This window comes from Emys orbicularis, chromosome 13 (assembly GCF_028017835.1).
Source record: "Emys orbicularis isolate rEmyOrb1 chromosome 13, rEmyOrb1.hap1, whole genome shotgun sequence".
In the NCBI taxonomy this organism is placed as follows: domain Eukaryota; kingdom Metazoa; phylum Chordata; order Testudines; family Emydidae; genus Emys; species Emys orbicularis.
In genome coordinates this window covers 41,749,429-41,774,373 of record NC_088695.1, presented here as the reverse complement: position 1 = coordinate 41,774,373, position 24,945 = coordinate 41,749,429, and the positions used below count along the sequence as shown (strand labels likewise).

General features: G+C 42.6%; 1 protein-coding gene across 1 annotated transcript; it reads left to right on the top strand.

Annotated features, from left to right (window-relative positions):
- Positions 1-6,078: 6,078 nt before the first annotated feature.
- Positions 6,079-23,817, top strand: UTP6 (UTP6 small subunit processome component). The gene is made up of 19 exons (XM_065415729.1): positions 6,079-6,234; positions 8,203-8,287; positions 8,851-8,892; positions 8,984-9,076; positions 9,756-9,803; positions 10,073-10,136; positions 10,603-10,721; positions 12,229-12,306; positions 13,060-13,141; positions 13,985-14,066; positions 14,730-14,917; positions 17,855-17,934; positions 19,818-19,895; positions 20,071-20,250; positions 21,075-21,155; positions 22,308-22,417; positions 22,505-22,571; positions 22,864-22,936; positions 23,529-23,817. Exons 1-19 carry the CDS (start codon positions 6,143-6,145, stop codon positions 23,684-23,686), a joined length of 1,800 nt encoding a protein of 599 aa, XP_065271801.1. The 5' UTR covers positions 6,079-6,142; the 3' UTR covers positions 23,687-23,817.
- The last annotated feature ends 1,128 nt before the right edge of the window (positions 23,818-24,945 follow it).

Sequence of the window (24,945 nt, the reverse complement as noted above, 5' to 3'; positions counted from 1 at the left end):
TTTGCCTGTATGCTCCTATCAGATGATATTGTGGTACTTTGACAAGTTCTAACAAGGGCATTAATGGCCCCAGGGGCATAGCTGGCCACATATTGTTACTCTTGTGTGAATAGGACAAGAATAACTTTCACATCTGTCAAAGATCTGATGGTAAGATGTCTGATCTGGCCTCAGGATGACTGAATCCTTCTGGAGACACACTTCATGGTAGAGATTGCGGTTAGCCCTGGCGGCGTGTTTTCTTACTTTTAGGAGGCATATGCGTGTGCATCTGAATAGCACTGATTCGACTCACTTGTGTAAGGGTTGGTAGGCTTGTGGCACATATTCGTATTTGAGCCAGGATCAGAATTCAGGAGCGCCTGGCTTCCAAACCCACAATAAGGCTTTTAGACTGTACCGTTCCTCATTTAAAAAAAGACTTTGCCAAGTATGAAGCAAACCTGTTGGCTCTATCAAGATTCAAAAAATACACAGGAATCAAAATGCTGTTTTAACTACTAATAAATACAGAAACAAACATCTTTGCCAGCACTGACAAGTAATTCATAGCCTATTCACTGGCATTTTTCTAATATTAACATAATTGAAGGTAAAGGTCTTAATTTAGTATTAGCAGCCTGGCAGCAAATGTTGATCCCCCCACAAAATGTTTTTAGGGCTGTTAGGATGGTCAGTCAAAAGGTTTCAAGAGATGACTTTGTTGTTTTCATTTGTGTCTTTGCTTCACTTTTATCACTGTATTTCAACCAATGGCAAGCTCAAGGTTTTATGAACTGGGGGAACCGGGAATCAAAAATAGAATTTTCATGAGGTTTCCAGGTAACCGTGGAGAATGGCTGCATTGTAAGCTTTGAACTCCCACACTGGATGTTGATCTGTTCTCATTTTCATGCTACTGTCTGAATGCACAGTAGCAGATATGTTCTAAATTCGGATTGGTTTTATATTGTAAAGCCAGGCTATTGTATGCACAAGATAACATAAAGAAATCACGGACAAACAATTGAGTGTAGTCATTCCAATCACTTATTCATTCATATACTAATACTTGATCATTTTCCATGCCAAATTCAGTGCTGTTCTAAGTACAATTCCACTGAAATCAATGGACATTCACCAGGGATAACTTGGCCCAATATCTTTCAAGCACTTTACAAACATGAATGGATGAATTCTCATACCACCATTGGAGACAGGCATTATTACCTCCCCAAATATGGAAAAGGGCTTAAGGGCCTGCTTTAGTGAGGTGCTGAGGACCTACAATTTCAGCTGAAGTCAATAGGAGCTGCAGGTGCTCATGCCTCTGAAAATTAGATCTTAAGTGATTACCCAAAACTACATTAGCAAAACCGGGATTAGAATTCAGTGGTTGTAGTTTCAATCCCATGATTAGATCACACTTCTCCCTAACACGTTCCTGTTCCACTGTTTTTTTTAAATAGTGTCAATTTTCTGTGCTTACCTGATACTTAGAGGGACAAATTTTGTCTGACTCTCTCCCCACTAAGACCATATTTTTACCATTAAAATTACTAATACTGAAAAAAAACCTGTGAAACAAAGTTGTAACAGACATAAAAAACTAAAGACCGAGAACTAAGGACCGTCACAAACCTCATCACCTTTTGCTCCAACTGCAATGTGCATTTCTTTGATCTAGCCTTGTCTAACATAAACACATAGCAACAACAGGTATATTGCGGGGGGAAAATCTACCAAACCAAGGCACTCCACTGCACATGCTTCTCCCCCTGGGGAGAGGATAAGAAACCAAATACATGACAGATGCTTTCTCCCATGCTGTTTCTCACTCTTGGGAGAAGCTTCAAGCTTCCTGTAAACATCCACAAAACTAACTCATTATCCTCCTTCAAATCCCTCCTTAAAACTCTCCTTTGTCAAGATGCCTACAAAAAACTTGACAATGGCTAGGGCTGCTGGTGTGGTGAGACTACTGCCTATCATGCTGACCAATATTGTTTCTTTGTACTCCTCATTGGTCTGTCTGTATCCAGCTGTTCTCTTTTGTCTTATACTTAGATTATACGCTCTTTGGAGCAGGGACTTTTTGCTCTGTGTTTGTACAGCACCTAGCACAATGGGATCTTGGTCCATTACTGGGGCTTATAGGTGTTGTGGTCAAAGACACCCACGCAGTCATTTTAGTTCAAAGACTCAAGCCTGAGGCCAGTTTATTGACATACATACCAGTGCACTGGGGTGCAGTCCGAAGACTGACACCCCGAGCAGCAGCTCGCAGGCTGCTTTATTTCGTCAAACCGCAAGCAAAGTACAAACAATAGTCATGAGTTAAGAAATTAGGGTTGGGGTTAGTCCCTCCCCCAAACCGCAAGTTAAGAAAGTAGGGTCGGGGTCAGTCCCTCCCCCCCCCCCCCCCCCCCGTACCTTCCTTATTAATTTCCCGAGAAGTGGTTTTCCCCAGGGGTGGTACTTGGCACCAGTTTGGGTACATTTCTCAAGACACGTTATTTTCCGGGGTCTTTTGGTTAAAGATTAGGCGGGGGGGGGGGGGGGGTTCCATGGGACGCCTAAAGAGGATCTATGATTGGCTATTTTTGCAGATAGCTGGAATCACGGAGTGGGTCACAGATCACGCAAAGGAGAAGCTGCATGAGTCAGTTTGCATTTAGCTAAAGTTACCTATTGCTTCACACAAGCGGTTATTATATTTCATTAGCCATGAACATATTTCATTAGTGCTGCTGCTGGGGCTTTTTTATTCTTTCCCTCCTTGCCCCTCCTTACCCCTCCCCCCTCATCTGGACATGACACTTGACCGAGTTTGGCAGAAAACTGTGTAGTTTTAGTCTAGTTCAGGCTTTAGGCCTGCCCTACTCTGTGTAAAGGCCATCAGCATAACAGATCTCTGTTGGAGGGTTTATTTGGGGCCCACAGATTCAAAGCTCTGGCTATCAAAAAGAAGGCCCCCCCCTCTATTTCCCCACATAGGTGTTACTATAATACAAATAAATAATAACAATAAGTAATACATTACTGGAAGGTTCACAGATACTATGTTGCTGAGCGAGGTAAAAGAACATATATAGAATAGAAACATCCACTACGTTTTATAATAGTTGTCATCTTTTGTTTTTCTATACCCACCAATAACCCAGGGCCCAAATCAGTCCCCAGTTATAGCTCTTTAGGCCACTCCAGTGGAATTAAAAGGGCAGATGGTTCCCTGCCCAGATATGGTTGGCAGAGCATGGATGCCACCCACCTGTGCAGCTCTGAGCATAGAGGTATCATGGGTGTGCCGAGGATGGGGTGATTTAAATTAGGGCAGGGATATAGACCAAGCATCTGGAATTTGGGAGGCACAAAGGTGGCATAAGGTGTAATGTGAAGCTCAGAATCTGTCTCCTAACATTGTGTGTGCTTGATCCTTCTGCTGACATCAGTGATGCTGGTTCACACGCAAGGAAGCAAAAGCAACAAGCTTTGGCATTGGGCTTAATGCCCTCTGGCGTATCGGGCACACACAACAATTCTGATCACCCAGGCTGCAGGCATTTTAAACCGGCTGGGAGACCGTAGTTTAAATTCTCACTCATTGGTGGATGATTTATTTTGGATTAATTTTAAGGGAGTATTTTTTTTTCTTTTAAAACAGCTCGCTCTTTATGCTGAAGGATCTAGCTTTGTTTTCTCTCACTAAGAACAGAGGAGACATGGGCTCTATTTCCACCACTGTCACTGACTCATTGGACTGCCTTGGGAAAATCAGCTCACCTCTATGTACCTCAGATTCTGGATCTGTAAAAGGCAGGTAAGAATGCTCCCTCCCTAAATCCTCCCTGCTTTGCAAATCACTTTAATCTTTGGATGAAAAATTCTATAGGTTAAACTGTAACTGTCCAATATCTGCTCTAAGTAAGGGGCAGCAGATATCTACACTGCCACAAGAACAGACCAGGGACTGAACAGTGACTCAGAGAGTCACAATTCCTCTGCAGAAGTTTATCCCTTTTTGTGGAGCAGTTTATGCCATCTTGTTTACCCAGCCAGCTATGTTGGCTGGCAAGTATGGGGGTAGAAGGGAAATACAGCCGGGGATCCTCTGACTTGTTTCCCCTCTCTGCATCTTGCCTGCCCACTTGCTTACAGATAGAGTATCTCCTTTCCATAGCTGGAGTTATGATCTGAGCACGGCTAAGCATAGGATTAAGAACCTAACAATGCCTATACTGGGTGAGATCAATGGTCCATCTAGCCCAGCATCCTGTCTTCTGACAGTGGCTGGTACAAGATGCTTCAGAGGTAATGAACAGAAAGGGCAATTATCGAGTGACACTCCCCCACTGTCCCTGTCTGGCAGTCAGAAGCTTAGGGACACCCAAAGCATAGGGTCACTTCCCTGACCATCTTGGCTAATAGCCCATTGATGGACATATTCTCCATGAATTTATCTCATTCTTTTTGGAAGCCAGTTATACTTTTGGCCTTCACAACATCCCCTGGCAACAAGTTCCAGGGGTTGACTGTGCATTGTGGAAAGAAATACATCCTTTTGTTTTAAACCTGCTGTCTATTGGTTCTTGTGTTATGTGAACAAGTAAATAACACTTCCTTATTCACTTTCTCCAAACCATTCATGATTTTACAGATCTCTGTCATATCCCCCCTTAGTTGTCTTTTCCAAACTGAACAGTCCCCATCCGTTTAATCTCTCCTCATATGGAATCTGTTCCATACCCCTAATAATTGTTTTTGTCCTTCTATGTACCTTTTCCAGTTCTAATATATCTTTTTTTGAGATGGGGTAACCAGAACTGCATACAGCATTGAAGGAGTGGGCGTACCATGGATTTATGTAGTGACATTATGATATTATGATTAAAGGATGTGTTTTACTCCCACAAACAACTGAGTAAAGGCTGTGACAATCTTGCCCTATATGAGTACTAAATATTTAAAATCCCATTCGTAATTTTTTAAAATCAACCCTAATCGTCTCAAAGATTCCTGATTTCCAGGGCATCACTCATTTTATAACCATGGTTCCCTACAGTCTACACAAATTTCATGTCCCCTACTGTTGCCAATTCTTTATATCAGAAACAACTGACCATGGAACTGAGGTTATAGACCCATTGGAAGAAATCACACAGCATTTTAAGTTCCCTGCATGAATAATTTATTTCTCTCTCTCATTCTAGGTCTTTGTCACACCTTGATTGTGCCCCACATTTTGGCTTTGATAAATCAGCTAGAACTGTTCAAAAAATTTCAAAATTAAAAATGTCAAGCCTTTTTTTGTCAGAGTGTTGACCAATGAACGAAGAAACAAACAAAAGGATGAAATTTGGGACCAACTCTTGAACTAACCTAATTCCAATTGTTCCAGTCTAAGTGCAATTTGGGAGAGTTAGGCCCTGCAAGGAGCTCAGTTCAGGAGGGCAGTATTACCAACCACTAGTGTTCAAAAAGCATGAGTCAGGCCTTGAAAAAATCGTAAAGATTACTTTAAAAAAAACTCAGGATTTTTAAAATTAGGGGTTCTTTATATTTGTCTTCTGGTGGTTTATTGAGCCTTGAGGGGTCACATTTTTCAGATTTCCACTTGAAACTGCTAGACATGTACTTTTTGTTTAAGCGAAAGCTAAGCGTCTCCTACAGCCACAGGGCCCCTGAGCTGGGGGCTTAACAAAACCCACCACCTACAAACAACTCCCAACAAGAGCTGGCGATATACAGCCAGCAGCTGCTCCGGGTCCCTGGGATTCCAGCTCCGCTCGGATCCACTCGCCGGATCAGGGCCTGTAGGAAACGAGCTTTAGAAAGGTCCCCTGGAAACACATCCAGTCAAACCCTCCTTGCTCGGCGGGACCTGCGCAGGGGCTGGGGCGGAGCCCGGCTCCTGGGGGCTGCGGGGCGCCTTGGCTGCAGCAGCGGCGGATGCCTCGGGAGCCGGCGCTGGCCGCAGTTGCTGCTGGAGCCGCAGAGGGGCGGCAGAGCCACGTGGCCGGCGCAGGGGGAAGGGGAAGGTGGCGGCTCCCGGGGCTGAGGCCCAGGCCGGAAGCCGCGCGGGGGCTGCAGAGTCGCACATGGGCCCTGGTTGCTCCGGCCCCTCTCCCGGCAGAGCCGCTCGCCCCGCGCTGCAGCGCCCGCCATGGCGGAGAGGATCGAGCAGCGCATCGAGGGCCGGCTCCCGGAGCTAGAGCAGCTGGAGCGGGTCGGGCTCTTCACGCGCAAAGAGATTAAGTGAGAGGGGCTGGGCTTGGCTGGGGGGATCGGGGCCGGGGAGGGCCGGAGCTGGGGTGGGCAGAGGGTTGGTTTCATAGAGTGTAAGGCCGAGAGAGAGAGAGATCCGTGAGTAGCGTGTGTATCGCAGGCCATGAACTATCCAGCAGGACCCCTGTATTGAACCCAATCAGTCTAGTTGGGCTAGTCCCCGGGATACAAAACTGGTCAAGACCCCCTGCAATGGCAGGGAAAGGGAATTGATTAGGTAAGGGATGCCCAGGTTCCCAGCCGGCCCCATGCTGCAGAGGAAGTCCCCTCTCCCCCCAGGGTCCCTGCCAATCTGACCTGGGGAGAGATTCCTTCCTAGCCTCAAACCTGGACATCAGTTGGATCCTGAGCATGTGAGCAAGACACAGCAGCCGGGCAGCTAAAATAGAGGTTTCTCTGTAGCACCTCACAGCATTGATCCATTGTCCCATCTCTGCTGTGGCCATCCTCTGAGCTTCAGAGGAAGGTTGACTGTTCTCCACCCCCACTCCCAATCACATAAGACCAATTGTGCATTGGGGAAAACAAAAATCCTTCCTGACTCCTCCAGGCATGGTTTGAAGACCAGAAGCATGAGATTTGATTACAGTCATTGTCTGAATGTGGACCTGCAAGTGCTCTGAGTATGTTGAGAGAAATAACAAGCAATCCTATTTTCTCCATGTCCCATGAAGGCAAGGGATGAACAGGGAGATTAATAGAATCCAAGGCCAGAAGAGATTATCTCCATCGGCAAGTTGAGCCCCTGCACACACAGCCTATAAAATTTTCCCCAGGCTGGACTAGAGCCCAGTGGATGGGGCCTTTGGGGGTCAGGGCAGAGACTGGGCTGGAGCCCAAGGGATTAGTTTTAGAGGGACAGAGCCCAGGTATTGCGGGGGAGGGAAGGTTGAGCTTGAAGCTGGGTTATGGGGTGGGAGCTGAGGCTATTGGGGGTCTGAGACAACAGCCATATTGTTGGGGGGATGTAGAGACTGAGCTAGAACCAAGGTTATTGGGGTCAGAGACCAGGTTATTAGGGGAAGGGATGGAGATTATTGGGATGAAGAGCTGAGCCAGAATCGGGACCCACAATATGAGGCGAGAGGGAATGGGGCTGCATTGGAGCTCAGAGCCCAGTTTATTAGGGAGACAGGAGTGTAGGACACTGGTTGTGGGAGGCAGAAGCTGGACTGCAGCTCATGTTGTTGGGGAAGAAGGGGTTGAGCCTAAGCCAGTATTATCAGGGTCTGTGAGGAGGAGCAGGCAGAGGCTTGGGTAGAATTCAGTTCAGGTTATTGGAGGGTGGGAGAGGACCCACCTGGGTCCGGTTATGGGAGAGGCCAATGGAGGCTGAAATAGAGCTCCATGCGCATGTTGTTGGAGGTGGTGAGCGGAGTGCAGGTTTTTGTCAGGCAGGAGTAGTAAATACCAGTTTAGCAACTAAACGAAAAAAATCCAAGGGATGTAGGCAGTCATTTGCCAGAATTGTGATTAAAGTTTGAAAAGGGAGGTTTTTGGCTTAATTTTAATTTTCTCTGTGTCAGAAGAAGCTGGGTGTGGACTGGAAATCTGTCTTGTGTTTTATTTGAGGCTGTTGTAACAACTTAGCAGAAATGTGCTTGGCTGGAGTAGTATGGGAGACGGTCCAAGAACCCAAGGTCCAAAGAGACTCAGTGCCTGTAACTGTAGGATGTCACAATGGGCGGAGATAGAATTCAAGAATGAACAGAATGGAGACTGTGCCTGCATCACAAACATGTGTAACAATTTGACACTTCATTGTTTGGTCATCATTTGATTCTTGCCACATGGAAAAGGAATGACAAGAACAAAACTGAACTTAAAACCTGCCCTTTAGAAAATGCCTGTGCTGCTGTACACTACAGCAATGTCAGTTTTTCGGGGATTAAGAATAATTAAAGAATGCCTAAAAATGGAATTTTTACATTTCTCCAGGGCAGTCATTAAGAAAGCCTCAGCTCTAGAATACAAAATACAGAGGAGAGCTCTCCATAAGGAAGACTTTATCAATTACATTCAGGTATGTTTTATTAAGGGTTATTGGCTTAGTCAGGTCCTTTAATAACACTAACATTACATGAGGAAGCATGTGCTAGTGGTTAAAGTACAGGACTGGGAATCAGGTGTTCTGGTTTCTGTTCCTGACTCTGGCACAGACTTGCTATGTGACCCTGGACAAGGCACCTAATTTTGCTGTGCGTCAGCTTCCTTCTCCATTCAGAAATGTTGAGGCTTAGCTAAGACGCTGTCCTAAAGGTGCTAGAGAAATGGAATTTATTATTAATAATAAAGTGTGACCTATTTTGTGGTAGCATTTAACTTAATTAATTGAACTTTTGAACTACTTTAGGGTGCTTGAGAGTGTTTGAAATGTCACACCTGAAATAAATAGTCCAACTGGAGTGCTGGCAACTTCTGTAGCTGCATAACTGACAAATGTTTGGCTCGAACTTGATAGCTACTCTCATGGATATAATTCTTATTGTCCACCTGATTAGCTGTTTAACAGCTATAAAGGGTTTGACTTGGAGATTAAGTTTTTTCTTGCAATTACTTTGTAATTGTTTTCTCCACTTCCCCTAGTATGAAATTAATCTGTTGGAACTGATCAAGAAAAGAAGATCAGTAAGTTGATGAATTCCTTACAATGCAAAGTATCATAAATCAAATCTTGACAGGGCTGGAAAATTAACTATTATTTTTTCCCACCCCTCAGCGCATTGGATATTCATTTAAGAAGGATGAGATTGAGTATTCTATTGTGCAGAGAATACATGGCCTCTTCAGGCGTGCCACAGAAAAATGGAAAGTAAGCACATTTCCTTCTGTAGGTCCTGGCAGTATTAAACAACCTCTTGATGCAATGTGATGTAAGAGAATAAATACAAGCATAACTGCTAACAAGTAACTGTGATAATGCAGGAGAATATAAAAGAAAAGTTAAATGGATGTTTGTTCAGATGATGATAGTTTAGGGGTAATGCTCCAGTATCTGATACCCAGCCTCTTGGAGAGACAATATTCTGTCCTGTGAACAGATAGACTCTATGATCTACTAGGTCTTTCTCCTCTCTAGCTGCTGTAGTTCTTTATATTGCCATGTGAATTTGTCTGGCAAGGGCTGGAAACTTGGAGTAGTTTCAGGTGAAGGGTGTTTCCTTGAGTCATCCGGCAGTAATACCTCTTCAGGGTGATGAAGGAACTGTGCTGATGAGTTCTGTATGGTGCAGGCAGTTGATGGGGAAAGATGAGACTGTATTTTGGGATTGAGGGATGGCATCCTTGAGGCATCCTTGCAGGGATGTGGGGATTTGCATGCATGGGTGGAAGGTGTGAAGGAAGGGAGAACCACAAGCTGCAGTGACTGCTCTACTTCAGTCATAACAAATGTACGGTCTGTACTTTTCAAACGCACAAGCAGTTCTAAAGATGTATTATTGCAGTGTTGTTTCTTCCTAGTTAATCCTATCTCCTTGCCTTTCCAATAGGATGACGTGCAGCTGTGGTTGTCACATGTGGCTTTTTGCAAGAAATGGGTGAGTATTCAAAATGTTACTTTTCTGTAATTTTATAGAAGTAATGTCTTTAATGCTGAACAAATATGAGGAATACCATTCCCAAAAGGCAATCTTTTTCTGGGCAGGGAAGTTACTAAAAATAGTGGGGTTGGAATGGAAATGCCTTTTTCATCACAATGTAGTGTGGCTGTCAATGCTCCCTAATGCATCTTTGTTGCACATGGTTTCAGTTCACTGCTAAAATGTTCACAACAGGTAAAACTCAAGGAGTTCTCTTGTCTTTACAGAATAAAAAAATTCAGCTTAGCAAGGTGTTTTCTGCCATGCTAGCCATTCATCCGAACAAGCCAGGTACAGTAAAATGCTTTTTAGTGTCTTGTGTTCAAATCAGCCAGTTTGGTTCATTTAGAAGAACAATACAATATGCTAGTGTCAATCCAACCTACTGCTCTTTGAGATCCCAGTTCAACTCCTTAACAATCCCTCTCTTGCATTTTGCACCTTGCTGCTCCTCTAAAGGGAATGTCACTGCAATGAGAGGGCTCTCAAGGAAGGCTCATGCTAGCAGATCAGGAAAAATGGTGTCTGTAGGGGTCCTCAGGTCTCAAAGGCCCTTCCCCTAAGGAGAGCAGGGAACTACACAAGGATCCCTGAAGTAGAACACTTTGAACGGACTAAGCTCCCCCTCCCCCCGTCCCCCCTTGGGTTTAAAGTCATGTATTGTATTTCCTTGGTGGTACCTTCCAGAATTGCCTCTCTTCTCCCATTAGTCTGGTAGCAGAGACTGAAACAGATCCATTTGTGTGTTCCATTGTAGCATTGTGGATTATGGCTGCCAAGTGGGAAATGGAGGAACGCCTCTCATCCGAAAGTGCCAGGCACTTGTTCCTTCGTGCATTGCGCTTCCATCCAGAGTCTCCAAAACTGTATCAAGAAGTGAGTTTATGGTTCTGCTTCTGTGTATGGTTATGTTTGCTTGGATCCGTCTTGCAAAGATTAGTTTCCCGTTGTCCTGGGAAGCGTGGGTAGATGATTGGTTTTGGACTTAACTGGGTAATATTTCATGACAGTTTTGCAAGATTGGCTTTAAACAAATCAGAGTAAAATCCTCACACCTACAGTTAGGAGAAATTCTGAGTTACACTTAAACGCCTGTTTCTAGGCATTGGGAGTTCTACAGGAAAAAATTGCCCTGGGGTAGAGCTTGGCATCCAAACTATGTGCTGGGGGAGTTGTTTTATCTTAACCAATTTAGTATAAATAGCCTACATTGCGATCAAATTTGCTTTAGCCTATTTTGCCCTGTCCCCTCACATGCACTCACTTAAAGCCTAGTTCTCCAGGAGTTTTACACTTCTGTAACTCCATTGACTTCCGTTGAGTTGCCTCTAACTTACAACAGTCTAAATGAGAACAGAATCGGGCCCTTAGTTCTGGTTTTCACACCATTAGCTACGGGCGAAGCTTACTGGTTGAGAAAATGAGACTTGAGGAATGACTTCTGTAGGGAGCCAGTTTAGAAGTCAATGAAGGTTCCTACTTGGTAAATGTGAATTCCAGAGAAGAGAGAGAGTAAGAGCAGCTTTGTAATTACATTACTGCAAGGTTGCTTAATCACAGGAGGCCTGCATTCCCTCCTCTGGCGAAACTCCCATTCAAGTCAATGGGAGTCTTGCCTGAGTGCGGAGTATGTCAACTTCCTCTTCGTTAGTAGCATAATAGCTGGCATTGCATTGTATCTAGCACTCTTGTTATTTATGTAGTAAGTGAGCTTTCCCTGGCAGGAGCAACCATAAACACTGAGTACAAAACAAATCCCAAAGAGGGGCTTAAGTGGTGTGTTCCTGGAGCCTTTGGCAAAGATTAACTCCTACGAAAGTCAATGCTGATTGTGGGTCATGAGATTCCTATTATAGGAGATGCTGTTTCTAAAATGGAAAAAGGCTGGTCGTCTGTCATCTGATTTCAGTGTACATACGCTTGTTAATTGGATCTAGGGCTATACAGTGATCCCTTGATAAAGTGCACATGTCATAATCTATATATATAATGGGCGGTGTCCCCCTCACATCTCAGCAAAGATGGAATAGCAGATGCTGCAGTGAACTGAAATATTACTAAGATGTAATTGTTTTTGCAAAACGTTTTACTGTCCACTTGCTAATGCAGTGTTATCACAAATAAAGCTATATTACAGTTGCTTAAAATAAGTCAGCAAACTACATATTGTGATGCATTAATCCTATATTTTTAAAATAGCTGTTTCATTGCTATTTCTCAAAACGTAGTCATTCATAATGGGACTCCCAGACATTGGTGGGAAGTTCTTACTTGCAAATCTTCACAAGGCTTGCTGTAGTAAATGTACACGTGTTTGTTTACGTGCGCCATAAATATTTACCCCCCTCCTCCCTTCCCATTTTATCCCCCCTATTGCCTGCAGTATTTCAGAATGGAACTGATGCATGCTGAAAAGCAGAGAAAAGAAAAGAAAGAGTTTGAACAAGCCAAGATGGACTTGGTAGGACACTTGCAATTTCTGTTATTTAAAATGGATTGTTTTGTAGACAGGCAAATGCTCTTTAAGATAGATGGTTTTAGAAGTATATAGTACAGTAGAACCCCGTTTCTCTGACCCTCCATTATTTGGCTCTCTCCATTAACTGAACAACCAGCGCACACAGATCCAGAAGCGGGTGATCACTCCTGTTGCCGCTAGATGGCGCTGCAACCTTGCACTTTCCCGTTCTCCAGGTTATCTCAATTTTTGATTATCTGATCTGCCCAAGTCCCAATTAGATCGGATAAACGAGGTTCTGCTGTAATTGCCTGAACTGCTAGAAGTGCACCTTTTAAGTGTACTGTTTGAGATCTATAGCCATTTGGAGGAACCAGTCTGTTTGTTCAATTATAACTTATGTTCCTGTGGATATCAGACCTTTGGCTACAGGTTTGTGGTCAGATCACATGGTTTATACCTTTATTTGACTTTCCTTAAGGGAACACAACAGTTGTTGGTAAAGGCCTTTTATTTTTGTTTGCTTTCTGTACCCACCTGTTTAAAAGTAACTACCGGTTTCTGATGAAGACTAGTTAAACTGGTTTCCTCTCTTTTGTAGTAGGGATTGATTTAATTCTAATCTGTCTCTATAAACTAGACAGGGATGTGTTGTGGTGGAGAAAAATTTCCATCACCAGTTCTAAATCTTCTTTGCTGAGAATGGAAGTTCAAAAAGAAACAAAATTCTCTAAAGTTAGTTATCTCACATTTTAGGGCGAGTTCAATTATTCTGAAGAGGTTCTTAATGGGGAAATGGCTCGAATAATCTACAGAAATGCTGTTCAGAAAATCAAAGGTAATTGAATGCTTCCCTTCCCCTCTTTAATGGAAAAACGACCACGTTGGAGTGAGTCTCTGGTACCTATTGTGGCTAGTCCTGGCTTCATTGTATGCATGAAGATGTGTCCTCAATTGGTAAAATTCACCCTTTCCTGCACAAAACCTGAGCAGTATGGAGGTACTAAGTGGGTAGCACTAAATGGTAACTCATAGCCATTTTTCAGGCTGGCACCTTCTCTGGCTCACCTGCCTTTTGCCTGAAATAGCAGCTGTTGCCCTTCCACACCCCTTATGTTTGAGTTCACAATCCCTAGATCTGCATAAACACAAGATCAGGCCCATAGATATTTGTAAAAATCAAAAAATCTCTTCTGGATACAATAGTGATTTTAATACAAATTATAAAGCACGTCTCATTAACCCCTTCTCTCTTCCCCGCATGCTCTATTGTAAATCTGCTTTTTCCACTATGACCTCGATTAAAACCAAGCATAGAAATATTTTCAGGATCAAAAAGGATGTGACTCAATCTGCAGTCCTCACTCAAGCAAGAAGTGCCGTTCCCCTCCAAAAGACTCCTGGTGACAGTATGGGTTGCAGGGTCATGGCCTTGCTTGTCCAAATGACTAATGTGAAACAGACAGTGAAAAATAAACAGATAAATAACATCTGGTCTGCCCTAATATATGCATTAGAATGATTACTTTTTAGTAGCTGGATAGATTTTACAATATTGTATCTAGTTTCTTGGAAACATGTGTAAAACCTTTGAAAACCAGCAAAGATGACAGAAATGCAGTGTACCAGATGAATGTAGTATCTTACTTGTCATTGAGTTTTTTTGCTCTCTTGATCTTAGGTGCTGAGTTCTGCCTGTCCTTGCTTTCAATTGCAAAGCTATTTGATTTTACACAAGACTTGCAAAAAGAAATTCTTGAAAAGTAAGTTGATTTAAAAATAAATAAATAAATACATCACCAGCGAGGTCCTAATTTCTGGCCAGTTGACAGTTTGGTGTCAGAGACGCTTTACTGGGGAAGTTGGATGTCAAGATCTAACAAAACTTCCTTTTTAAGAAAAAGACCAATTTTAGTGTCAAACAAACGAACTTTGGTGCCCCAGGCAAGCCAACTTTCTGGAGGAGGATGGTGTGTGTGTGTGTGTGTGTGTGTGTGTGTGTGTGTGTGTGTAATGCAAAATTAGCTTCACTTGAGATCATGCTGATAAAATGTGGATAAAAAGCGCTTGTCCTCGGAGAATGACTTTTTACACTCGGGATAACAATTTTCAGGAAATGTATAACTTCCTAGTTCACTTAGTTGTTTGTAATTGTGTATCTTAAGTTTTCCAATGCATTTCTTTTTCCAAAAGAGCTGCTTCTAAAGCTGACAGTCAAGTTCAAGCACTGTTGCAAAGAAATAGGCCAAAATTTTGGTTAGCTGCCTCTTATGGAAGGGTGAAACATTTTATCAATGAAATTTAATTCCTTAGAATTGTCCCCTTGCAGTAAATGGCAATTGGCAACTTCATAATTGCACTCCTGGAATGAGCTTAAAGCAAGATGGCAGTTTGCACATGATGACATCGTGGACTGTGTGTGTTAGCTTGCAGGCTGAGCATGCTGGTGATCCTCTTACATGGGACTACATGGCCCGTCGGGAGCTGGAGCTGGAGATGGGGTCCTTGCCATCCCCAGAATGTTCATCTAAACAGATGAAAGCATCCGAGGTGGCCCAGAAAGAGGAGCGGTGCTGTGCAGTCTTTGAGGAAGCAGTGGCAGCGCTCCCCACAGGTTAGAAATTCTGCTTTGATTTTAAAATTGGTTTTCTCAATATTTTTGTATACTAGCGCTTGTGAGAAATGTTCAACAAGGCTTCCTAAACTATCTTATAGCAGGGCCTCAGATCTTGGGGAAACCACCTCCTCCATATCCAATTCTATGGGCCATGTCCCTGCACACTTGTAGCAAAGGCAGCAATTGCTTACATGGAATAGCATACTGGAAAAGCATTTATTTTTAGCTTTTTTTGGAATGTGACTTAGTGAATGGGGAGTCTGAAGCTTGCAACCAGCCCGATCTCTGCAGACCACTGTTTGGAAACCATTGATAGAGAATAATCAGTTTTAAGCATCTGTCTGATGGAAACCCATAGAATTCAAATATATTGTAACTAAGCAGCATACATAGAATGTCAATGGAATGGATCTTTGTAGTTGGCTCCCACCTACACTAAACATGATTGCATTTGTAAATGCAATTGTGGCCCAGACATGTTTAAACGGTTTCTTTTTATATAGCTTATTTAGGAAATGACTATAGATTTACCAGCCACTATCTCTGGATAGTGGTATCTCTGGGTGGCGGCCTGTGGGAAGACATGGGCTGTAGTAGAATCATAGAAATGTACGAATGGAAGGGACCTCCAGAGGTCCTCTAGTTCAGCCCACTGCGCTGAGGCAGGACCAAGTCTACCTAGACCATCCTTGACAAGCGTGTCTAATCTGTTCTTAAAATCCTCCAATGATGGGGATTCCACAACCTCCCTTGGAAGCCTGTTCCAGAGCTTAACTACCCTTAGAGTTAGAAAGGTTTTCGTAATATCTAACCTAAATCTTCTTTGCTGCAGATTAAGCCCATTACTTCTTGTCCTACCTTCAGTGGACATGGAGAACAATTGATCACAGTCCTCTTTATAACAGCCCTTCACATATTTGAAGACTTATAAATCCCTCCTCCGTCATCTTTTCTCAAGACTAAATGTGCCTAGTTTTTTTAACTGTTCCTCGTAGGTCAGGTTTCTAAATCTTTTTATCATTTTTGTAGTTCTCCTCTGGACTCTGTCCACATCTTTCCTAAAGTGTGATGCCCAGAACTGGACACAGTACTCCAGCTGAGGCCTCACCAGTGTTGAAGAGATTGGGACAATCACCTCCCATGTCTTACATATGCACTCAGCATTACTACCACCTAGCCAGTTATTCCCCACTTTGTAGCTGTGTATTTGATTTTTACTTCCTAAGTGTAGTACATGCACTTGTCTTTATTGAATTTCATCTTGTTGATTTCAGACTGTTGCCGGCCCAGATGGGCCCCGAGAGGGCAACAGGGTTTGTTGCCCGGTGTGCTTCACGCCAATAATTACACCAGGTGTGGAGAAGCAAACCAAATTTATTTAAGAGCTTTGAATAGGCACTAGGAGACCAACATGTTTTAAATCAAGCGCAGCACATACAAGCAAGTTTTTCCTTTTATATTCCAAGCAGTTTCTGTGTAAGCTTTTGTTTTGTTACTTTTCCCCCTACCCCTCCTTCTCCTCCCTCCTCAAGCAGTTACAGCAGGTACACATTGTGCATGTTAGAAACATTTCCATTCGCCTGCTTATTTTTGGCCTTGCAAGGCCTGTGCAGCAGTCTTCCCCGTCTTATCACTACGTTTCTGTTAGTGCGAGCAAAACAGCAGCTGTCTGCTAGAAAAAAGCTGACCATCACATATTCTGCTTCAGCCTGCTTCAGCATATAAGCAGTTAGCATAAAAGTAGGTGACAGTTCACAAAATGGAGTCACTGTGGCTCACTTAGACCCAGAGCAAAAGAGTTTCATCGGCTCTTGTGGCCTTCCACTCCCCTGAGTTACCTGGTAGCTATGCCTAGTGACACCAACAAGACCAATTCTCCAATTTGTCAAGATCATTTTGAATTCTAATCCCATCCTCCAAAGTGCTAGCAACCCATCCTGGTTTGGTGTCATCCACAGATTTTATAAGCATACTCTTCTTTCCATTATCCAAGTCATTCATGAAAATGTTGACTAGTATCCGAGCCAGGACTGACCCCAGTAGATATGCCCTCCCAGTTTGACAGTGAACCATTGATAACTACTCTTTGAGTACAGTCTTTCAATCAATTGTGCACCCACCTTCTAGTAATTTCATCTAGACCACATTTCCCTAGTTTGCTTATGAGAATGTCACGTGGGATTGTCAAAAACCTTACTAAAATCAAGATATATTATGTCTGCTGCTTCCCCCTCCATTCACTAGGTCAGTGACTCTGTCAAAGAAGGAAACTGGGTTGGTTTGACATGATTTTTGTTCTTGACAAATCCACATTGGCTATTACTTATAACCTTATTTTCCTGTAGGTGCTTACAAATTGATTGTTTAATAATTTGTTCTAGTGTCTTTCCAGGTATCGAATTTAGGCTGACTGGTCTATAATTCCCTGGGTACTAGGAGCCTGGCCTACTGCTACTGTGCTGCTAGGTCCTGGAGGATAATCTCCAACCCGTGCATTTGTCCCTCACTTGGCCTTCGTGCCAGGAACCACGTTTCATCCTCATTTTGGCCCCAGTTCAGCAAAACACTTAAGTACGTGCTTCAGTTCCATGGATTTCAATAGAACTGAAGGATGCACTTAAAGTTAAGCATGTGCTAAAGTGCTGTTGTGAATGGGGATGGACTTAACCCTGTGATTAAATGCTTTACTGACTTGAGGCCTGAATGCTCTTCAGAGTAAACTTACAATTGGATTGAAGGGTATTTGCTAAGCATTAACGTCTGTAGTTCATATTGCAGACAAGTTATTTTAAATATTCATTTGGCATAATTATGGGTGCATTATCTATAGTATTTATAATTTGAGTAGTGCTTGACATCTCACCCTTCCCCCTCCACAAGACAGGTGTCTGTGCTTTCTGCTATGGGTTTGTTCAGTGTTTGTTCACTTTGCAGAGGCCATGTGGAAATGCTATGTCACTTTTTGCCTGGAGAGACTTAACAGGAAAACCAATAGTGAGGAATTGAGACGGAAGGTACGTGTTCATCATACATTCATAGTACCAAAAGCTCCTGCTGTCACTGACTTCCATAGTCTGTCTTCGTGATACCCTTGTAAACTAGGGTAGATTTCCAGCAATTTGAAACAAATAATGCAGCTCATGTGAGAACAATTGGCTAGTTATTTGGACCGATAGCTGTCATTAAGGATCAGTTGTTCTCCCTGTTAGGCATCCTCCTTCAGGGCTATATAAATCAGTCTTCCCATTTGGTCACCTAGCTGAAAATTGGCATGCATGTACCCAGATGTGAATCAGTCTTGTTCTGTATGGGGTGGGAAAGCCTGAAACTGATTAAACATTTTTCATTCAAGTAAATGACCAGAAGTTTGGGGCTTTCTTTGAGTTCCTGAAGTGGGGAGGAAAAAAACCTTAATCATAAAACCTGAACTTGTATGCAATGCGAGTTAGCAGCTTTTGCTTAAGTTTCTTTACTGATACTTTTTATAAACAAAAGCTATATAAAAATAATGTTGAGTCTACAGCAAAGAATTTTTTAAATTTCATTATATTTATAACAGTTTTCATCCAGGGATCTTAACTTTCCCTTCTAAAGTGGTTTAAGTATCCACCCCATTCTACAGATGGAGAAACCGAGGCAGAGAAAGACTTGCCCTAGATCACACAGTGGGTCAGTGAAAGAACTGGAAATAGAACCCAGGTGTCATTGCCTCAGCCTCTGGACCATGGTGCCGTATCTGGTTCCTGTCCAGTCTCATTACAGCATTCTCAAAAGAGATGGTGATCTTTAATATTCAGAAAAATGTAGTGGCCAGAACTGGGCACTGGAATCCTTGGCTCTCCTGTATTTCCAGGACTGCTCTGTGACCGTGGCCTATGGCTTGATCTTTCTGTGGCTCAGTTAACCAATCATAGAATCATAGAATATCAGGGTTGGAAGGGACCTCAGGAGGTCATCTAGTCCAACCCTCTGCTCAGAGCAGGACCAATCCCCAACTAAAGCATCCCAGCCAGGACTTTGTCAAGCCTGACCTTAAAAACCTCTAAGGAAGGAGATTCCACCACCTCCCTAGGTAACTCATTCCAGTGCTTCACCACCCTCCCAGTGAAAAAGCTTTTCCTAATATCCAACCTAAACCTCCCCCACTGCAACTTGAGACCATTACTCCTTGTTCTGTCATCTGGTACCACTGAGAACAGTCTAGATCCATCCTCTTTGGAACCCCCTTTCAGGTAGTTGAAAGCAGCTATCAAATCCCCCTCATTCTCTTCTTTCTGGGTATAATACGTGTTGGCTTCCCAGAGGGCAAAGGAAGCTTAAAGTTGGTCAAGTGCTGTGAGCTCCTTTGAATGAAAGGCGCTGTAGGAGCACAAACTTCTTAATATGCTGTACCAGCACTGCAAAATCGTACTTGCTTAGAGTGAGCATTATTTTGATGGGTAAATAGACAGTTTTTTCATTATATGGATGAACAGATTTTAGTGCCTGTACTGCTGAATCTTCCTCACAGCTCTTCTGTGCTTAAATTGGACTGGCTGAATTAAGAAAGCTGTTGCCTTAACTATTTCCCTTGCATTTGACTCTTTAAATTAGCTATTTATGGTTTGACCTTGCCCTTAAAACTGCAAGGGAGCTTTGCTATGTTTCTTGTACAATCAGTCTGCAAGGTACCTGTATGCATCTGTCTCTAAAAGAAGGATGGAACCTTAAGGCTGAGGAACTTGATGTCACTTGTAAGCTGGAATTTACAAAGGAGGCTAAAGGGTTAGGCATCCATCTTCCATTGAATTTCAGTGGGATTTGGGCTCCTTAGAAAGCCCCGACCTTGAAAATGTAAGCTGGATTTTGGTAGACTCTGGCATGTACAGCAGCAAAGCTTATTTTCTTTCTCTTTCAGAGGCTAGAAAGGACTTTGAGTGTATTCAGCGGAGCCCATGAGTCCACCTTGCTGCCAGAGACTTTATACAAACAGTGGGTAAGGATATATGCAGGAAACTAGATTGGGGCCCTGATTCTGAATTGCTTGCACTCCCAAAATTGCCATTCAAGTAAATAGGAGCTTTGGATGTGCAGGAATGCCAGATCAGGGCCTAATTTCTTGATAAACTATGTGGACCTGCCTTGTTGATTAACTTCAACTGCTGTTTCAGTTTCACCTGTTACTGGAGGTTGGCCTTTCTGAGAAGGCAACAGAGGTAGCTGCAACTGCAACCAAACGGTTCAGCCAATCGGTGGAAATGTGGCACACGAGACTGCAGGTGCTAATCAAACTGAACAGCAGCGATGTGGCCCAGTGTTTTGAGGAAGCTGTGAGACAGGTGAAATCTAAGGTCTGTGACTATTTTAATCTATTGCACAATACTCTATGACAAGAACCCTCTGACCCGTGGCTTTATATTTACTTAAAATTGTAAAGCCCCAAACCAGTCTTTAAAATAAATATATATGGGCTCACCATTCAAAATACACATTACGTTCAGGTCTGTCAGTGAAATGCAAACAAAATCATGACTTTTAAAAAATTTTAAACTTGAAATTCAAGGATTTGAACAATGAATCCTGGTGCTAGGTTCCATGTCCTTTTAGTGGCCAACTGGCATTCCCTCTGTCCGCCTTGGAGAGGCACCCATGTGTTCTTGCATCCCAGCATACCTGCTTTGCATGGCCGGGCAGCTGCCCCCGAAGTGCTGGGGGTGGGAGGGGGATGGAGTGTAGTGCTTTGATCAGCTGGCTGGGCATTTCCCCCACCCCGGAACTGAACTCCAGGAGGTAGAGGACACAGGAAGGGTATATATTTCCCCCTTCTGCTGCCTTTGGACTTCTCTGTCTGGCGATACAAAAGGACCCACTCCAAGCATGATGTCTAGCAGCTGTTAAGCCAGGCAACATTTTCCACCTGGAAAGGAGGAAGATTATGGAGGCATATGTAATCTAGCTGCTGTTTGTGCCTGGGGACTAGTCCTTTGTTCATGACAGTCCTTTTTGATGGGTGATTTTGCATCCAGATGTACAGCATCTAGGTTAGGACATGGTGGATGTTGGCTGGAAATGTTTGTATAAAATTGTTTTTAAACTCTCTGGTGACTGTTACATTTTTATGCAAATCAGGCTGAGCCTTGGCCCTGAGCTTTCACTGCTTCCTTTTCTTTTATAGGGCTGTTTACCGTTATGGACTCTATGGGTGGAATGGAGTGAAGGAGCAAACAGCAAGGAAGACACACAAGCCCTCTACCAGGTATTTGGCCGAGGGAAATATAATTCCTCTTACTGTGTGAAATGGACTAGAAAGTCAATAATGGCCATGAGGTACTGGGACAGTACGTGGGGCATGCTTAACAAGCGTTTTCTACAGGCAGCCCTTGTCTCAGGCTTTGATCACCAGTCTGAATGCAGTGCTGGTGAAACATTTGGGGAAAATGTTTAAAGAGGACTAAGTGCCATAGGCTCTAAGGGTATGTTTCTGCAGCCCGTGACAGTGAGCTTTCCAGCTTGGATTGACAGGCTTAAGGCAGTGGGGCTAGTGCTCTAAAAATAGCTGTGGAGAAAGCGCTTTGAAGTTGTGGCTCTGAAGTTTAGGGAGAGGGGTGGGCTTCAGAGCTCCAGCCTGCTGAGCCACAACATCTACACATCTGTTTTTATCATAGTAACGCACGCCCGTCTGCCAGCCCGGGCTGGGAGGCTTGCTGTCGCAGGCTGTGTAGACGTAATCTAAAGTGTCATTGAAAATCAGTTAGACTATGAAGCATAAGTCACTTCTGAAAAGGAGGCTTAGGTTCCCAAGTCATTTTAAAAAATTTACCCCGATAATATCTGTGTGGCTTCCGATTTGTGTCCTATTTTCAACTGTCAGTTTGTAAAATACTCTTTGCACACCTAACCTGCTTTATGAAAGCATGAATACTGTACCAGAAAATTAGAGAAAAACATTTTGGTTCTAATCCCAACAGAGATCCCCTGAGTAGCCTTGGACAAAATACTTCACCTCTCTGCCTCAGTTTCTCTACTTGTAATGTAAAATACTTGCTTCTTATGGGACGTTTGAGAATTAATTTGTCTGTAGAGCATTCCAGATGAGAAGTGTTATGGAAATGTAAAGCATTAACTTTTTAAACTGACTTGAATATTGGAAAGGAAGACATTTTAGCTCTAATTTAAGTTTAGAGGTTTGTAGTTGAAAAATATTGGGTTTGCGGCATCTGCCATTTTTCAGCTACAGTTTAGGATACTCTTTTTTCCAATACTTGAAATTCAGCCTCTTTCTCAGGAGACAGCTATTTGACGCCAATGTATTTGAAAATGGAGACAAGGAATTGAAAGGAATTATTTGGTATAGTTCTCTGTAGTTACTTTGTAACTGTAGCAAAGATCCTGTGTGTTTAACTTGCAGAGATCCTTATTTGTCATAGCCCCAGCTGACTCAGTAACCATGAAAGAGAAGTACCTTGATTGGGCCTACAGAGATGGCGGTTATAAGAAAGCAAAGAAAGTCTTTACCAGGTGAAAAATAAAAATCTGAAATCTGGTCTTTCTAACATATGTTTGGAGGAGATCTAAATTCTAAAGTTCTTAATGCTTTCATTTTAGCCTGCATGAAAGTCGCCCATTTTCACTCGAGTTCTTCAGGAAAATGATTGAAATAGAGAAGGAGCAAGTAAGTATTACATATCAACTTAGTATTGTATTTTGTAGGACATGTGTTAGAGCTTTGGAGTTGAATAGGAAGGGGTAGTTGGCTGAGTACAAAGTAATTAGGTTGCAGTCATCTCCATATTTGTCTTCCAAAGTGGATCCACACCATTTAATATAAAACTGAGTATCATGCGGTAACTAGTCTTTGAACTTCTGAGCTGTGTGTGTAACAGTGTAATTAAAGTATCTAATCATGCAGCAGCTTGGTTTGTTCCTGTATACAATCAGTGATCTTTAAACTCTTCCTTTCTTAGGAATCCTGCAAGATGCTTAATCTGAGAGAATACTATGAACGTGCCCTGAGAGAGTTTGGTTCTACAGATTCTGGTATGGAGGCTTTTTTGTTCAGTGTCTGTGTTTCCATCAAGCTAAGAAAAGTGGGGTGATCTTCCTGCCCATATGTCTGCTAAACCGCATAGTGCAGCTCGCTGATGCTGTGCCTTTAATAAGGATGGCACTCCAGAGTGATCTTGTCTCATAGAACTTTTAGTCTAGGGGCCTGATTCCAACAAATACTCACGTGGGTAGTCCCACTGAAGTCAGCGGGATTACTTGTGTGAGTCAGGGCTTGTGGGGTTTGTTGACATTGGCTGGCCTAGGGTGAAGCAGCCATCTGTAACTCACTAGTTTTTGTAAAAAGTACAAATCAAGCGTGTGTAATTGTATTCCTTTACACAACATCCCTTTGAGGATAGTATCTCCATTTTACAGATGGTGTGCATATAGGTTAAGCATGTCTCTGTCACAGCTGGGAAGAAAACCCAGTTCTCTGGACTCCATGTCTGGGCTATAACTCCTAGGCAAAGCTTCCTCTGTAAAAGGAATCAAACAGTTGGACTTCACTATATTCACATATGTAACATTTTAATGTGGAGAGCCTCTAGAATGTAACTAGATTTTTTTTTTTTTTCTTTAAAAGATCTCTGGCTAGATTACATCAAAGAGGAGCTAAACCATCCCCAAGGCAAACCAGTAAACTGCGGGAACATTCACTGGAGAGCTATGAAGATGCTAGAGGGAGAGCTAGTAGAAAAATTTGTTTCCAAATACACTTTGCTGCAAACTGGACACTTGTGAAAAATGCAGATTACGCTGAACTTGCAAACGTTTCTGACAGACAATATCAAAGCGCAGAATTTCTGGAGTTAGTTGGTTGTCCACATTTTTGTACAAGATTCTGAAAATAAATACGTTCCTGAACCATCCTACTACGTACGCTGTGTTCAAGTATGTTGGAATTCATCTGTGGTCCTAACACACAGCTGCTACTAGTGTTGCATGTCTCAGTGGTGAGTTCCTGTGAAAGGGTACAAATCCACAGTTGAAGAAGAGGAAAAACTCATCACAAAGCAAGTGAAGGCATCTATCAATGTATTTGTAACTGAGAACTTCTGAGAGCAAACGCTCCCAATAGTCTACGCTATCTGGTGCAGTAAATAGCCACTATACATCAGATTTCACACATTTAAAAGTTTATATTAAAAACTAAAACTAAAATTGATGCAAAGAAATTTAATTTCAGTAGAAACTGAAGCTTGGGTATCAGGCCCCTATAGAGCAATGCAAAATGGAACATAAAGCGACAGTAATTCTGAAAGAAAGGGACCAACTTTCAAAGTGAGGTTTGGTGATAGAGGTAATTTGAGTATTTGCATGTAGTGAACCTTGCCCCTTTCCAACATAACAGGCAGTCATTTAATTTACTAAATTGTAACTTATTGCAATACACTTTTTCATGATTTTATATTTAAATAACTCTCTCAATATGGCCAATTTAAACTTTCCATAAACTTAAAAAAAGAAAAAAACAGATTGTCCTGTGTAAACTTTTAGAAGCTATTTTTCTGCTCCACTTATTTTGCTCTTTACTGCTGACAAAAACATCCTACTCCTGTGTTTTCTGATGAAGATGAAATGTAATATAAAATACAGGACAAAGGTCTGTTTACTTCCTTCTCCGAACCAGCATCAATGCTCTAGCTGTAGGGGTAATATTTGCTTGTTAATATTGGACATGCAAATTTACATATTTTGGGGATCTCCAAAATGTGGGGGCTATCTTTTTTTTTTTTTTTTCTAGTTTCTTGGCAGAAAATTCTCCCTTCATTTCCTTCTTTTCATTTTTTGTTGGGGTTTGTGTATGTGGCTTGTTTTTTGTTCCCCTCCAGCCCTAAATACAATTGTAAATGGCCAGTTCTGAGAATCAAAAATGTCAAATGGAGAGATGAGCTGGGATCTGGGTTCTTATGACCCCCCTTCAGTGTGGCAGCTAAGCATTCTCATCTATATTTATACCCACTTGCCCACAAAAACAGAACTAAAATAACACCCATCTC